Source organism: Schistocerca piceifrons, chromosome 8, assembly GCF_021461385.2.
Source record: "Schistocerca piceifrons isolate TAMUIC-IGC-003096 chromosome 8, iqSchPice1.1, whole genome shotgun sequence".
NCBI classification, from domain to species: Eukaryota; Metazoa; Arthropoda; class Insecta; order Orthoptera; family Acrididae; genus Schistocerca; species Schistocerca piceifrons.
In genome coordinates this window covers 16,810,278-16,825,859 of record NC_060145.1, presented here as the reverse complement: position 1 = coordinate 16,825,859, position 15,582 = coordinate 16,810,278, and the positions used below count along the sequence as shown (strand labels likewise).

The 15,582-nt window shown below is 48.0% G+C and overlaps 1 protein-coding gene across 1 annotated transcript in view; it reads right to left on the bottom strand.

Moving 5' to 3' along the window:
• The window catches only part of LOC124711505 (UDP-glucosyltransferase 2-like), a gene marked incomplete in the record, with an annotated part of 123,365 nt that overhangs the window by 24,951 nt on the left and 82,832 nt on the right, over positions 1–15,582 (bottom strand). The window contains 1 exon segment of the mRNA XM_047241618.1: positions 14,852–15,089. Coding sequence (XP_047097574.1) covers positions 14,852–15,089 — 238 coding nt within the window.

Below are 15,582 nucleotides of genomic sequence, written 5' to 3'. Positions count from 1 at the left end.
ATTAGCCTGTTGGTAATTATGCTTTGTACTGCCTACTGTGTGTGCCTGTTTCTGTGTGTGCCCACACGGTTGCACATGCGTGTGTGTGCATGCAAACAAAGGAACAGACATTCAACAAGAATGACCATCAACAACTGTACAATTTATTTAAGATCAAGCTGGCTATAAGGTGTAAGCAAAACGCCAACAATAAAAATGTATATGTTTGATAGTAAAGCTGATAACTTTGTTGACGCGTGCAGTGCACCTAGCTTTATGTTCACACTCTTTTGGCGTTTTGTGGGGTCTTGCGAAGTTTCTGCTGCGAATGTGTTTTCTTCTCTATGTATAGCCTATTTCACATATCCGTACACGAAATTTTAATGGTTCAGGATCCAGGAAATTTTAGGGTCAGTGATAGTGACCATCATGACCGATCGACCAGTCAGTGGGGGTATTCGACTGCGGAATAAGGAACCTAGCGATGAAAGAGAAATAGTGTTTATTGGAATTTGAAAATGATGTGATGAGGATTTATATGGCAGAGTGTTTTGAAACTGATGTTAAAATGGGTCAGTTGGATATTATCTGTAAGTGATAGGAGCCCTCTGCGCCTTGACACGCATACAGTGTCTGGTTGTCTGTCATTTTAGCACTGCCTCAACCACACAGAGCGTCCAGAGAAGGTAAGAATTAGCTGGTTGATTGTTTACCCGTATACAGCCCACATTGGACCTGCTTTTCCTTGTATGTGTGTGTCTGCATGAACACATGTGAGAAGAAGTTTTGAAGTTGCGTCTACCTGGTCAGAGTTTGTAGAATAGAAGGTTTGCATTGCTAATGTAACCTGGTAATAGGAAGTTGCACAGTCAAGAGTTCAGTGCGCCCCTGGGAAGTCGTCGGTACTCCGACCCTAGGCTAATGGGAAGTTCCCCTCCCCGGGTCACTGGACGAAAGGTTTGAGCTTGCCACCATCTGGCAATCTGACGCAGAATGTACGGATTAGTGGGCTTGGTTCTGCAATCGACCAATAGAGAGAACCAAAGCTGCTGTTACATTAAGCTGATCCTAGAGAATCTCAATTTTTTTTCCTTTCAGCCATAATGTTAGAGTAGACATTGCGTGATTTCTTATTTTTTTATCTAATAAAGTGTCTTTCAAAAATGACTTTACAACTTTGAAAATTCATACACATTAATTCATAGTATCTACAGAGGTGACTAGTGTCAATTAGTAGGGAAATACGTCCTCACCGTAGTTTGCTAGTGCCGAATCGCACCGTAAGGAGCGCTAGCGGTAGTTGCGTTAAAGATGGTTGCCTCACTGTGCCCGAGTGTGCTAGCTGTGTGCTTTTGGTTTGAAGAATCGAAGTCGGCGACAACAATTCAGCGTAATTTCCGTACCAAGTACGCTGAAGGTCCTCCTAGTAGGCCTACAGTTTATAAAGTGGCATAAATGTTTTGTAAAAACAGGGTCCTCGTTAAGACATGGGAAATAATCAGGTCATCCAAGAACATCTGACTCCGTCGTTGAACGAGTCTGACAACGTAACGTTTTGTCACCAGCCTTATGAACTCTACCTGGCGTGCATCTCACGAACTGCAAATCCCTGGCCTGTGTTGAGAGCGGTTTGCATTTAAAACTGTACAGATTGACGATAAAATTGCACGCAAAAACTTCTGTGCAGATATATTATAAATCGATAACGTGATGGTGAACATTTCTTGGACAGAATCATATTTTCTCTGACGAGTCAACCTTTTCACTTAAGTGACAAGGTTAACACACATAATTGTGGGATTTGGGGCAGTGGAAATCACATCAAACATTGCAACGTTTTCGTGACACCCTAAATTGAACGTTTTTTGTGCATTGAGCAAGAACAAAGTGTATGGTCCGTTTTTTTCCGCGAGAGAACCATCAACGGTATAGTGTACCTGGATATCTACAACAATTTTTGATACCACAGATCAACGAGGATGACCCAAGAATGAAAGATGCAAAATGGTGCACCACCCCACTACCTGGCTGACATCCGGATTTTCTCAGTGACAGCCTTCCAGGTCAATGGATTGGCTGTGATGCGCCAATTGCAAGGCCCCCTCATTCTCCAGATCCGACACCAATCTATATTTTGTATGAGGATTCATCAAGGATATCATGTTCGTACCTTCTGTGCCGGCTTCTCTACCTGAACTTAGAGCAAGAATTTTCGCCACCACTGAGCAAGTTACACCTGCAATGCTATAGTGACTTTGGGAAGAAATTGACTTCTGATGGAATGTGTGCAGGATACCCAACAGAAGCCACATACAACACCTTAAGTTTAAGGTAAAAAAAAAAATTGATGTGTTTCCCTATAAAATGACACTAAACCCAGCTCTATATCGTCTTTCAAGAAATTTATATGAATTTTTAAAGTTGTAAAGTCTTTTTTGAAACACACTGTACACACGTGCTCGATTTTGTGCAGTTGTATGACCTTGAGATGCGACAATGTGTTTCAGTAGCAGCTCCACCCGATGTGTGTGTCTTGTTATAGAATGTTGTAGTGGTCATAGTGAATTAGTTTTTCGTGCATTCCCTCTCCCCTAAACCCCAGTTACTAATTTGAGAATCGTTATTTTCCGACAATTTTAAGGAGTTGTCTGTTCATTGCAGTGCCACTTTACCACATTTCAAGATTCGCTTGCTATAATAAAGCTGTGTTTTCAAAAGAAATACTGTGTGGAGATTCAGCCGAACACCTATATGTGGCAGGAATTTCCATTGAACTTCCTGTTTTTGGGCTTTTCTGTAGTTAGAGCAAATTGGGCTTCAGCCTAGCATTCATCCCTAGATACGTTGCTGCAGCAAAACTTTGTTCAAAAGAAAGACTCTGATGTACAGAGTCAGATAAGTACCTCCAAGAGATAGAAACTCGCTGATTTTCCCATATTCTGGGGTTACTCTGAGTGACAGCAAATTTGATCTTTAGCCCACCACATGCTGCCTCCTCTCCCCCTCCCCCCCCCCCCCCCCCACCCACCCAATGTAATGCTAGAATGAAACCACATTGCTCAAAGTATAGATCACGAAGTGCCAAGTTGAATGAGTACCTGCATGCATGTTGGATTTTATACAGCTTTCAAATTTTCATGTTATTTGAGATGGTGCATTTTTCGTTTGTGATCCCCCCTCCTACCCCACAAGCCCTGAGTAGCAACATTTCGGATATGTGTATTCTATAGAGTAAAATGATTATCTGTATCTACGGGAAAATTCTCTTCGCAGCCAACTGCGATTTCTGTTCTGATTGGGGTGCTGACTGTGGAGCTACCCCTACAAGCCTGATGCACATCCCTGGCATTGTCAATTGCTCTCTGAATCTCTAATACATATGGACTGTGAAGTAATTACTCTAAATTTGTTGCATGAAGAGATACATTCGTGATATGGTTGCTTCTTGGCACCTTCCTTACTGTAGTCTTCCATAATTCAGAAAGCCAGGCTACCTTAATTTACATAGTTATAACCCCTTCAGTTTACGTGATGATTCGTGACAACACTGTACATAAAAAGTTTGGTTATAAAGTACTGATACTTATAAAAATGGTGTACTTTCTCAACCCCTATGAATCCCTTGTGGAGATATGTATAACACTGAATCATCTTTGTCAAGTAATAAATCCATAGTTAGTTTCTGAAACTAGTGGTATTCTTGTGCATCCCCGAACTGCACCTTTTAAATGGCCATCGAACTCATATAGTGTTTAGATGTCTTGAATGTATGTGACACTTTGGAACTTGCCAGTATCAAGAAAGAAATTAAATGATCAAGATAGCATATTCCTTAGTCGCAAACCATGTGTAGATCAGCCTCCATCCCTTCAAATGCCAGTAGAGAAATTAATGCTTACCATTGGCGTTATCCATTGGGAGAAATAATTACTTAACCAATCTTAATTTACAGGCCAGTTCGTGTATACCAAACCATATTAACGACTGCTGTGTATGCTGGTCCGTGATGTTTATGGAGACAGCTAAGTACACCCTAAGAAGAAGAGAAAAAAAAAGAAAAAAGAAATGAGCACCAGAGAGGAATTATCCCAATGGGACGGAAATCGGTAGGTGTGATGTATATGTGCAGTCACAAGTGATTACAGCTCCAGAAAAATTGGATGATTTATTGAAGAGAAAGAGCTTCACAAAATGACCAAGTCAATAACACATTGGTCCACTTCTGTCCCTCATGTAGGCAGTTATTTGGCTTTGCATTCATTGACAGAGTTGTCGGATGTCCTGAGTGATGTGACGTCATGACACATTTTGTCCTATTGGCGTGTTCGATCATCAGAATCCAGTGTTGAGTGGTACTTAAGATAGGTAAATAAATTAGTGAAATCAATGTGAAGTGAAGTAGAAATTAGAAAATAAATGAAAAACTTAGTTTAGTTGAGAAGAATGACGCACTGGCAAACAGCGGGCAGAGCAGCAGTGACTGAAGAGCCAATGACCATGAAGTCAGCACGTCCAGGAGAAGCCATCGCCCTCCCACATAAGCGGAAGCTGTCGATTCAGTCGTCAGGGCATCGCCCGACCAGCTCACGTGTTTCTTAATTGTCACATGTAATCAAAGGCCCTGGCCTACATTCCAAGAGCCAATGACCGACGTTAAGAAGATTCTTCGAGAAGCTTTTCAACATGACAGAAGAGGCAATGACAGTGAAGTCGTTCACCTCCAGTGAACTGAAGTGAATAAATGCGCGAGACGCAGTGGGCCCAACAAGAGGAGTAGTAGTTCTCAGTTCAGTTCGGAGCTGAAGACCGTCATGCAGGAAGAGAATACATCGTGCACAGAAGCACCAAGCAGCAGGCTCGCCGCCAGAAGACACAAGTTAGAAGGTACTTTAAGACTGATTTTTCGTCCACGGGTGACTCGTGAGGACGGGATGGAGACGGCCTCACATCAGCAGTCACCTGTGAGCTGGGATGAAGATCTGACAGCCGAAGACGGGCAAGCTGGAGTCCGTTGTTCGAGTCCAGGACACTGGCCTTCCCCCGCCGCGCCTCTCCGCTGGCCGACGCACAACACCGACATACGCGGCCGCAGAGAGAAGAGAGAGTCTGGGACGCCACGTCCAAGGTATCACCATACGATTCACGACTTCGTTCTCAATAATTAAACGGGCCACCTCACGAGGCGCGTCTCCAGTCAACTGGGCGAGACGGCGACACGAGATACACACCGCCACGCGTAATCAGACGCCGCCGCTCACGCAGCATGAAGCCAAGGAAGAACCCACCCTGCCCACATGTTGAGAGAGAAAAAGTAATTTATTTAGTGTTTTTCACCCTGACATAACGCTTTAGAATCAAATGCTCTTTGCAGTAATGCTCATTCTGACTAGCATCAAAAGATAAAACCCAGTTACACCAGAGCTGATTGGAGGGCCCTGCCCATAATGATCCAAACGTTCTCAATAGGGCAGAGACCTGGTGACGTTGTTGGCCAAGGTAGGGTTTGGAGAGCACGAAGACAAGCGGCAGATACTCTCGTCGTTTGAGGGCGGCCATTATCTTACTGAAGTGTAAGGCCAGGATGGCTTACCATGAAGGGCAACGAAACGGACGTAGAATATCCTCCATGCACCGATGTGCTGGTCATAGGAGCTGATTTCGAAGCGGGTTCATCACTGAAGACTGTTCTACTCCAATGTTCTTAATAACTGGTGCATTCGAGCAGGACTCACAGCCGACCATCGCAGCCAGTACCCCGTCTCCTTCCAATCTTTGCATTAGTTCTCCTTCATACCTAGCGGGACTACCACTCCTGTAAGAAAGGATACCGCGAATTGATGGCTTAGCTTCAGCCTAGGGGACTGTTCCCAAATGAATCTTTCACACAGTTGGGTGTCCACTGGTTCGAAACCACTTCGCAGAATAAGACTCTGCCAAGCTGAAATGTGTTTCGAGACGCCCCAGGAGGCGGTGAGGTACCAACCTGACTATCTTCTGCCTCTGGTTGACATCCACAGCACCCTCACAGCACAGCGGTACGTCGACGGTATTCTACGCCCATTTTGTTCCCCTTCACGGCAAGCCATCTTGGACAAGATTATGTCCGCCCCCAAACGGCGAGATTTTCTGTTGCTTGCCTTCGTGCTGCTTCCTAGACGTCCGTTTGCTCTCTCCCCAACTGAAAACGTCTAGAGTATTATGAACAGGGGGGCTCCAACCAGGTCGGGACTTAAACGAATTAACGTGCCAATTGGACAGAATCTGTCATGATATCTCTCAGGAGGACATTCAACAACCATCAATCAATGCCAAGCCGATTAACTGGTTGCATAAGGGCCAGAGGTGGGCCAATGTGTTATCGACTTGCTCAATTTGTGAAGCTTTTTCTCCTGAATTCAACATACAATTTTTCTGAAACTATAATCATTTGTTTGTCTCTACATCTGCCGATTTCCGTCCCATTCGCATAATTCCTTCGTGGCGCGTCTTTTGTCGTCTTAAAGTATTTTTCCTACACGATTCAATAAGTCAGGATATCATTCCCTGATAACCGTGACCTAGAGTGGCCCCCATGCGTGGTTGTATGAGTAGAACAAGCAACGAAAAGTAACGGAACACTCCCCATTGAATGTGGAATGGAAATTATGGGAAATAGGTCCCCGAAGCTAGCGGTTGGGAAGGAAAGGAGACAAATTCCCCTTACGATCTTCTAGCACTTGTAGAGGGGAATGAGTACATAATATGTTGAGCAGAAGGCCCTGACCGGAAAAGCACCGTTTCCGTTCTACGACGGTCTCACTGCAAGTGTGTACGCGCCCACGCCTGCTGAGGGAAAGAGAAAAGTACCGGAGTTGCTCACTTGATCTTCCTACATAACATAATCGATCCGTTCTTGGAAGCTGTGCCACTGAATGTCTGTAGGATATGTGGTTTGAGCACGATGGTGCACCACAGTTCTCGCGTGCTGTTCAGAGACAGCTGAAAGAGGATATGGCGAAAGACGGATAGGCCGAGGTGGTCCAACCGCGTGGCCGCCGCGATCACCGGATTTAGCTCCTTTGGACGACTTCTTGTGGGGTCATACGTCAAGTTTAATATACAAGACTTCTGTACAGAGAGAGGAAGATCTGCTGGCACGACGTCTGCCTGCTGCACTAGAAACTGAAGAGACATCAGGCGGGATGGAATGTACCTACCAGAACATACTGCGGTCGCCAAATCGAGCCGCTGTTGTAATCCATCAGTAATGTACTGTACATACAGTATGCTGGGTTCTCTTTGTTTTGGAATAATATACACACGTAAGTGTTAATACAAACAAATGTGCTTGATTGACAAATGGATGTATGATTATGATCCTTTGGAATTTCTATCTAATAATTGTACTGCATCACGCCTAATTCAGTTCCCAGTCAGCAATTAAACCTCTAAATTGAAACCGTCGTAGAGCAGAAACAGTCCGTTTCCGGACACTGGTTGCTGTTAAAAGTATTATGTACTCACTGACCTCTACAAGTCCTTGACGTTTATAACAGGAATTTCCGAACACTATGTCGAAGAAAAAGATATATTGCGACACATCTGGAAGGCTCTGATACAGAGAGGTAGTTAAAGTTTCATTGGGGTAGGATGTGGAAAAAGTGTGCCTCCAAGAGTGTGGAGATGTGCTGGCCTAAGTGTGTAAGATACAGTGGTATTGGTGTGATTTGGAAAGTGTAGGAAATCAGAGTGTTAGACATGGGTGAGGTGGGGGCAGATTTTTATGTTAATACAGGATCCGAGTGGGGTTTTTTTTTTTTTTTTGGTGGGGTTTAAGGGCACTCAACTACTGAGGTCATTAGCGCCCAATCACCGTTGTTAGAGCACATGGAATCTAGTAAAACTCAAGGGGAGGGGGGGACACCAGAAAGACCTGACAAAGATGCAGATAAAAGAAGTAAAAAGGGTAGATGTCTTTGGACAAGCCAGTTAAAGTTATAAAACACAGAACACGAGCAGCTGCTCAAGCGTCATCAGCTAAAATATCCGGTAAAGTAGATGGCAGGGACAGGACAACACGAGATTGACTAAAGCGGGGACATGACAATAAAACATGGCGCACTGTTAATGCCCGACCACAAGGGCACTGCCGGGCTGGGTCACCGGAGAGCAGGTAGCGGTGGCTAAACCGGCAATGCCCAATCCGCAACCTGGTCAGAAGGACCTCCTCTCGCCGAGATGGTCGGGAGGAGGTTGTCCAAGGTTTTGAGCGGTTTTACTGCCTGGAGCTTGTTTCCTTGGAGGGATGACCAAGCATCCCACCACAACGACACAAGCCTCTTACAAACATCCCCACGAACGTCAGATGACGGGACACAATAGGAGGCTGGCCTAGGCAGGAGGACTGCAGCCTTGGCTGCAACATCCGCAGCTTCATTCCCAGGCACTCCTACATGTCCGGGAACCCACAGAAAGCTGACAGGAGAACCATTATCAGCGAAAGAATGGAGGGACTGCTGTATACGCTGAATCAAGGGATGGACCGGATAGGGAGCTCCAAGGCTCTGAAGAGCACTGAATGAGTCAGAGCAGAGTACATACGATGAATGGCGGAGGCGGCGGGCATACTGAACGGCCTGATGGAGAGCAAAAAGCTCGAACATTGGTCGAGGAGCCGGTATTTAAAGGTGGCGGCCCCGACGACAAAGGCACAGCCGACACCATCGTCAGTTTTGGAGCCATCGGTGTAAATAAAGGTGTGACCAGCAAGTCGAGCACGAAGTTCGACAAACCGTGAGCAATACACTGCAGCCAGAGTACCCTCTCTGAAGCTGGTAGGGAGGGCAAAATCCAATTGTAGAAGCAGGCGACGGAAGCGGACTCCGGGGGGCACCAGGGCAGACACATACAACCCGTAGTGACGGTCGAGAGAATCGGCGAAGATGGACTGGTAAGAGGGGTGGTCGGGCATAGACAACAGCCGGCAGGCATACCGACACAGCAGTATGTCGCGCCGGTAGGTCAATGGTAATTCAGCAGCTTCAGCATAAAGACTCTCAATAGGACTAGTGTAGAAGGCTCCGGTCGCAAGACGTAACCCCCGATGGTGGATGGAGTTGAGACGGCGTAAGAGGGATGGCCAAGCAGACGAGTAGACGAAGCTCCCATAATCCAGCTTCGATCGGACTATGGACCGATACAAGCGAAGCAGGACAGTGCGATCCGCTCCCCAAGATGAACCACTAAGAACTCTGAGGACATTAAGGGAACGTGTACAACCGGCCGCCAAATAACAGACATGCGGAGACCAACACAGTTTCCTGTCCAACGTGAGCCCCAGAAACTTAGTTGTTTCCACAAATGGGAGAACAACAGGACCGAGATGTAAGGATGGCGGAAGGAACGCTTTATATCGCCAAAAGTTGATACAAACTGTCTTCTCTTCAGAGAACCGGAAGCCATTTGCCATGCTCCATGAGTATAGGCTGTCTAGACAACGCTGAAGGCAACGCTCCAGGAGGCATGTTCTCTGCGCACAGCAGTAGATCACGAAGTCATCGACAAAGAGAGAGCCTGAGACATTAGGTGGATTGCAATCCATAATTGGATTGATCATGATGGCAAAAAGGGCTACGCTCAAGACGGAGCCCTGAGGCACTCCGTTATCCTGGAGGAAGACGTCGGACAATACGGAACCCACACGTACCCTAAACTTTGGATACGTTAAAAAGGAATCAATAAAAAGGGGCAGGCGACCGCATAGGCCCCACCTGTGCATAGTGCGGAGGATACCTCCTCTCCAACAGGTATCATAAGCCTTCTCCAAATCGAAGAACACGGCTACCGTTTGGCGTCTTCGCAAAAAGTTGTTCATGATGACTGTCGACAAGGTCACGAGGTGGTCAACAGCGGAGCGGCGGCGACGAAAGCCGCATTGGACATTGTTAAGTAGTCGTCGAGATTGAAGAATCCAGACTAACTGAGCATTAACCATGCGCTCCATCACCTTACAGACACAGCTTGTAAGAGAAATGGGGCGGTACTAGAAGGAAGGGGTGTATCCTTCCCGGGTTTGGGTATAGGAACAACGACGGCGTCACGCCAACGCATGGGGACCTGACATTCGGTCCAGACGCAATTGTAGGTATGAAGAAGGAAGCTTTTGCCCGCCGGAGAAAGGTGTGCCAGCATCTGAACGTGAATGGCATCTGGCCCCGGAGCAGAGGACCGGGACAGTGCAAGCGCACGGTCGAGTTCCCGCGTAGTAAAGGGGGCATTATAAGTTTCCAGATTCAGTGAGTGGAAGGAAGGTCGCCGAGCCTCTTCTGCCTCTTTCCTGGGAAGGAAGGCAGGGTGGTAATGGGCGAAGCTTGAAACCTCCGCGAAAAACCGGTCGAAGGCGTTGGAGACAGCCACAGGATCAACGAGGACCTCATTACCTGAGGTCAGGCCAGCTACCGAGGAGTAGGCCTTAATGCCCAACAGCCGGCGCAGGCCACCCCATACGACAGAAGAGGGAGTAAAACTGTTAAAGGAGCTGGTGAAAGAGGCCCAACAAGCTTTTTTGCTGTCTTGGATGACTCTACGGCATTGCGCTCTGAGTCGTTTGTATCCAATACAATTCGCCAACGTAGGATGACGGCGAAAGGTGCGTAAAGCACGTCGTCGAGCACGGATAGCGTCTCTACAAGCCTCGTTCCACCAGGGGACGGAAACGCGACGTGAAGAAGAGGTAGTACGAGGAATGGAACGTTCGGCAGCATTGATGATAACACCCGTGAGGTATTCGACCTGACTGTCACAACTGAGAAAATCGTGGTCCGGAAAGGTCGCCAGGGAGGAGTAAAGTCCCCAGTCAGCTTTCGGTATGTTCCAGCGCGAAGGACGTGGGGATGGGGTGTGGTGCAGGAGACGAACGACACAGGGGAAGTGGTCGCTCGAATAGGTGTCAGAAACGACATACCACTCGAACCGACGGGCAAGAGTGGTAGAACAGATCGAGAGGTCCAAGTGGGAGTAGGTATGAGTAGAGTCCGAGAGGAAAGTCGGGGCGCCAGTATTGAGGCAGGCAAGATTGAGATGGTTGAACACATCTGCCAAGAGTGAGCCTCTTTGACAGGATGCAGGAGAGCCCCAGAGGGGATGATGGGCATTGAAGTCGCCAAACAATAAAAACGGCGGGGGAAGCTGAACGATCAGGTGCATCATGTCAGCCCGACTAACAGCAGATGACGTTGGAGAGTAGATGGTACAAACTGAAAAAGTAAAAGCAGAAAGAGTAATACGGACAGCTATTGCTTGGAGTGGGGTGGTCAATGGGATGGGATGGTAATAGACATTGTCCCGAACGAGCAACATGACCCCACCATGAGCTGGGATACCGTCCACAGGCGTGAGGTCATACCGCTCCGAGGTATAGTGGGTAAAGGCAATACGGTCAGTCGGGCGCAACTTGGTTTCCTGGAGACCAAGGACGAGTGGACAGTGCAGGCGGAGGAGCAGTTGTAATTCCTCCCGATTAGATCGAATACCTCTTATGTTCCAATGTAACAAGGCCATCGCTAGTCAAAAAAGACGGGGGAACGAGACGGGGGAAGAGCTGGTCACCTCGATGGCCGTGGAGAGCCAGGTTTCGAGGGAACAACGCTACAACCGGTGGGAGGCGGATCCTGTTCCATCGAGTCGTCGCCAGCTGCGGCCGGTGTCCCTGGTTGTGTAGGAGGGGCAGCATCATTTGCCGACGAGAGGCCAGCTGAGCGCCTGGCAGCAGAGCGTCCCAGCGAAACTGAGGACGGCCGGGAGCAGCGACTCATGGATGGAGCGTCAGACGAAACGCGCCGGGGTGGAGAGGGGGATGGAGACTTCTTCTTGGAGGCCTTCTTAGAAGTCCAAGGAGGCAGAGGGATGGTGGGCTGGACCCGAAGAAGGTCCTCACGCGCGGGGTCCGTTTTGGAACGCCGGACCTCGGAAGCTGGGTTCCGGAACGTTTCCCCGATGGACGCCTGAGAAGAGGATCGCTTCTCAGGTGGTGGGGGGGGGGAGGAGGAGGAGGAGGAGGAGGAGGAGGAGGAGGAGGAGGAGGAAGGGTGGCCCCTGGGGCAGAGGGGGCGGGGGCCATGGGGGAGGAGGATTTGGAAGGGAGGGATTTGGGAGGCGGAGGCAGAGACCCCGGATGGGGGGAGGAGGCGGAGGGGGGACAGGAGAGGGGTGAGGATACAGCGGAAGGAGTGGACACAACTGAGGCAAACGAAGTGGTCAACGGCATGGGATTGAGGCGGTCATACTTCTTCCTGGCCTCAGAATAAGAGAGCTGATCCAAAGTTTTGAGTTCTTGTATCTTCTTCTCCTTCTGATATGCGGGGCAGTCTGAGGATCTAGGCGAGTGGATGCCAGGACAATTAACGCACCGAGGTGGTGGGGTGCATGTATGTTCCTCACGAGGACGACGTCCACAATCGCCACAAAGGGGCTCAGCCTCACACCATGACGACATGTGCCCAAGGCGCAAACACCGAAAACAGCGCATAGGAGGCGGGACATAAGGTCGCATGTCACACCGGTAGCACATCACCTTTACCTTCTCCGGGAGAACGTCCCCCTCGAAGGTGAGGATAAAGGCCCCGGTGTCGATGCGACGGTCTTTGGGGCCGCGCTGGACTCGCCGGACGAAATGCACGCCTCGGCGCTCCAGGTTGGCCCTGAGCTCCTCATCAGATTGTAGCAGGAGGTCACGATGAAAAATAGCCCCCTGCGTCCTATTTAGTGCCAGATGCGGGACAATGGATACTGGGATGTCCCCTAGGCGGTCGCACGCCTGTAGCGCCGCCGACTGTGTGGCGGAGGTGGTCTTGATAAGAACGGACCCCGAACGCATATAACTGAGAGCCTCGATTTCCCCGAAGATGTCCTCAATGTGCTGAACAAAGAACATGGGCTTAGAGGTGGCGAACGTCCCCCCATCGGTTCGAGAACAGACCAAATAGCGGGGGAAGTACTTCGCCCCAAGCCGGCGGGCCTGTCCCTCCTCCCAGGGAGTGGCCAAGGGGGAAAGGGCAGGAGAACCAGAACTAGAAACCGTACCTTTCCTTTTGAAAGACTCGGCCGCAGAGCGACCTGATACGTGTTGACGTTTCATCTGCGAAACGTCCGCCCCGATACCACCCACTCCGACCAGGGGCTCTCCCCACGGGCGCCACCCAGCCTCAGCAAGGGCCACCTGGCAGGATGACCGTTGCCAGGAGTCCTGATGCCCCAAGGAGACTGGCATCTACTCCTTGGCTGATGTGGGGAGGGTGCAGCTCAGGTATCGGCAGTACGATCCCTGTGTTGTCAGGGGGCTACAACCTAGAGGGTACATGACGACCCCACCACGACAGGCTGGCTACCGTGCTGGATTTCTGGTGCCATGGTAAGTCCATCATGATCATAGGTGCAGATGGGGACGCACTATGGGCGTAACTTGTACAACCCATCAGGCGTATAGGCCCAATTTGAGGAATAGTGGGTATGGTTACAACGCTGGTACAATGCTGAGTGCAAAGGTTTTAGTGCACTGAGGACCAGTGGTACACCGCGGAAGGCATTCTTCCCCAAAAGGCTCATACTTCTGTAGAATTTTGAAAAATGGAGGTCAAACCCCAAGGGAGACCATCACATCGAAGGCCGAAACGGTTGAAACTCCTTTTAGTCGCCTCTTACAACAGGCAGGAATACCTCGGGCCTATTCTTACCCCGGACCCACAGGGGGTCGAGTGGGGGTGGGTAGATACGGAAAGTGAGGCAGAGTGCTTGGTGTTCAAGGGTGTCGAGTGAGTGATGTAATTGTATAAGACCTGTTATGGTCAAGCAATTGGAACAGCTATCTTAATTATCAATATAGAATCTTCATTCGTCTTCATAGAAAGTTCTATCAACTTACAATGAAGGCAACAAAAAGGAGAAATGATAGATGAGTATTACATTACTATTATGACCATGTGTAACTTATCACAAGTTGTACCATCAAGTAGTGACACATTAACAGTACTGTGGGTTCTATAATTCTGCTGCTGTTTAAGAGAGAGACAAACATACATACGGTACAGAGAAGTTTGGCATGCACAGCCACAACAATCAGTTAAATTGCCAACATTGCTTTTCTAGCGTGTTTTCATACAATAATTAAAATACAGTGGTGATCTCTAGCAGACATATCTATGTCTCTACCTTAAATAGCAGAATCATAGATAATTTAATAATTTTAATGTTTCAGTACTTGACTGTACAACTGATGACTAGTGCACATGATAAACGATATTTTTCTGGTATTTTCTGTCATTTTTATTCTTTCATTTTAGTTGTTGTAAGTTGGTAGAACTTGATATGAAAAATAATTTTTCTGTCTATTTAGGATCTGAAGATTATTCCAATCACAGTCGAATATGGCCATATCATTCTATAACTTTGCGATCTAGACAAATAAAAGTAATTTTACTGATACAATTGTGGTGGAATGAGTGGCCAGTATAAGGCGTTGCAGGTTTGGGGGATTTGTATAGGAAAGGATAGGTCCAGTCAAGACTTTGATGGTTTGGAGAATGGGTGAGAGATGAAACTGCCATGTTGAGTTAATTAGAAGCCTGAGAGTGTCTTTCTGATGTACAGCTAGTAGTTGGGATCATGATATTACTTTACAGTCGGGTTGATAAAGATACTTTTAATGTGTTAGATGAATGTGTAGGCCAGTTTTAAAAAGTGGAGAGGTCATAGTTGTGGGCGGTGTGGCTGGTTCGTCCAGCCAATATTTCTTGGACCTTTGATGGGTTGTTCGTCACTCGATTGCAGGACGAGAGAGTGTTCAACATGCAGGGAAGACACTGTGTAATTCTCGTGGAGAAAGGAACTGTGCATTTACCGTCGTCGCTTCCCATGCGAGCCTTGAGGGGTATGACATCCCAGCTCTGGTGTCCCTCTTCCACGAAGCGCGTCAGCACGGTGACGCGGTGACCCTTCTTGGAGAGCTCGGCTAGCAGCTCGCGGAAGACTATCCAGTGGCTCTTGCCGTCGTGCGGGAACACGGCCAGGATGTTGGCTCCCGCACACGTCTGGACGCAGCACAGCGCCACGACCGCAGCGACGGCCAGTTCTGATATCTGCAAAAGCAGAACACGGGTCAACTTCAACCCCAGTCTAGGTCTCTCTCCTACCTTCCTGGATACGCCAGTCGGTCAGAGCGTTGCCCACAAGACAGAGTCCCAGGTATTAATCCCAGCTTGGCACAGTCTTATTTTGTGAATTGGTTTCAAACCAGTTGACACCGCACTATGTGAAAGATTCATTTGGGAACAGTCCCCTAAGCTGAAGCTAAGCCATCAATTCGCGGTATTCGTAACGATGTGGAACGTGTCAGGTTAATAAAAGATGTATGTACAAGGTATTACATTACACAAAATATTGCATGACACTAATGTTTAAGTTTTTTCCCCCCTTAATTTTTATCTAAAAATTCAGTCAATGAGTAGGAGTAGTTGTCATCTAGGAATTCTTTTAATTTATTTTTAAATGTTAGTTGGCTATCTGTCAGGGTTTTGATGCTGTTTGGTAGGTGACCAAAGACTTTTGTGGCAGCATAATTTACCCGTTTCT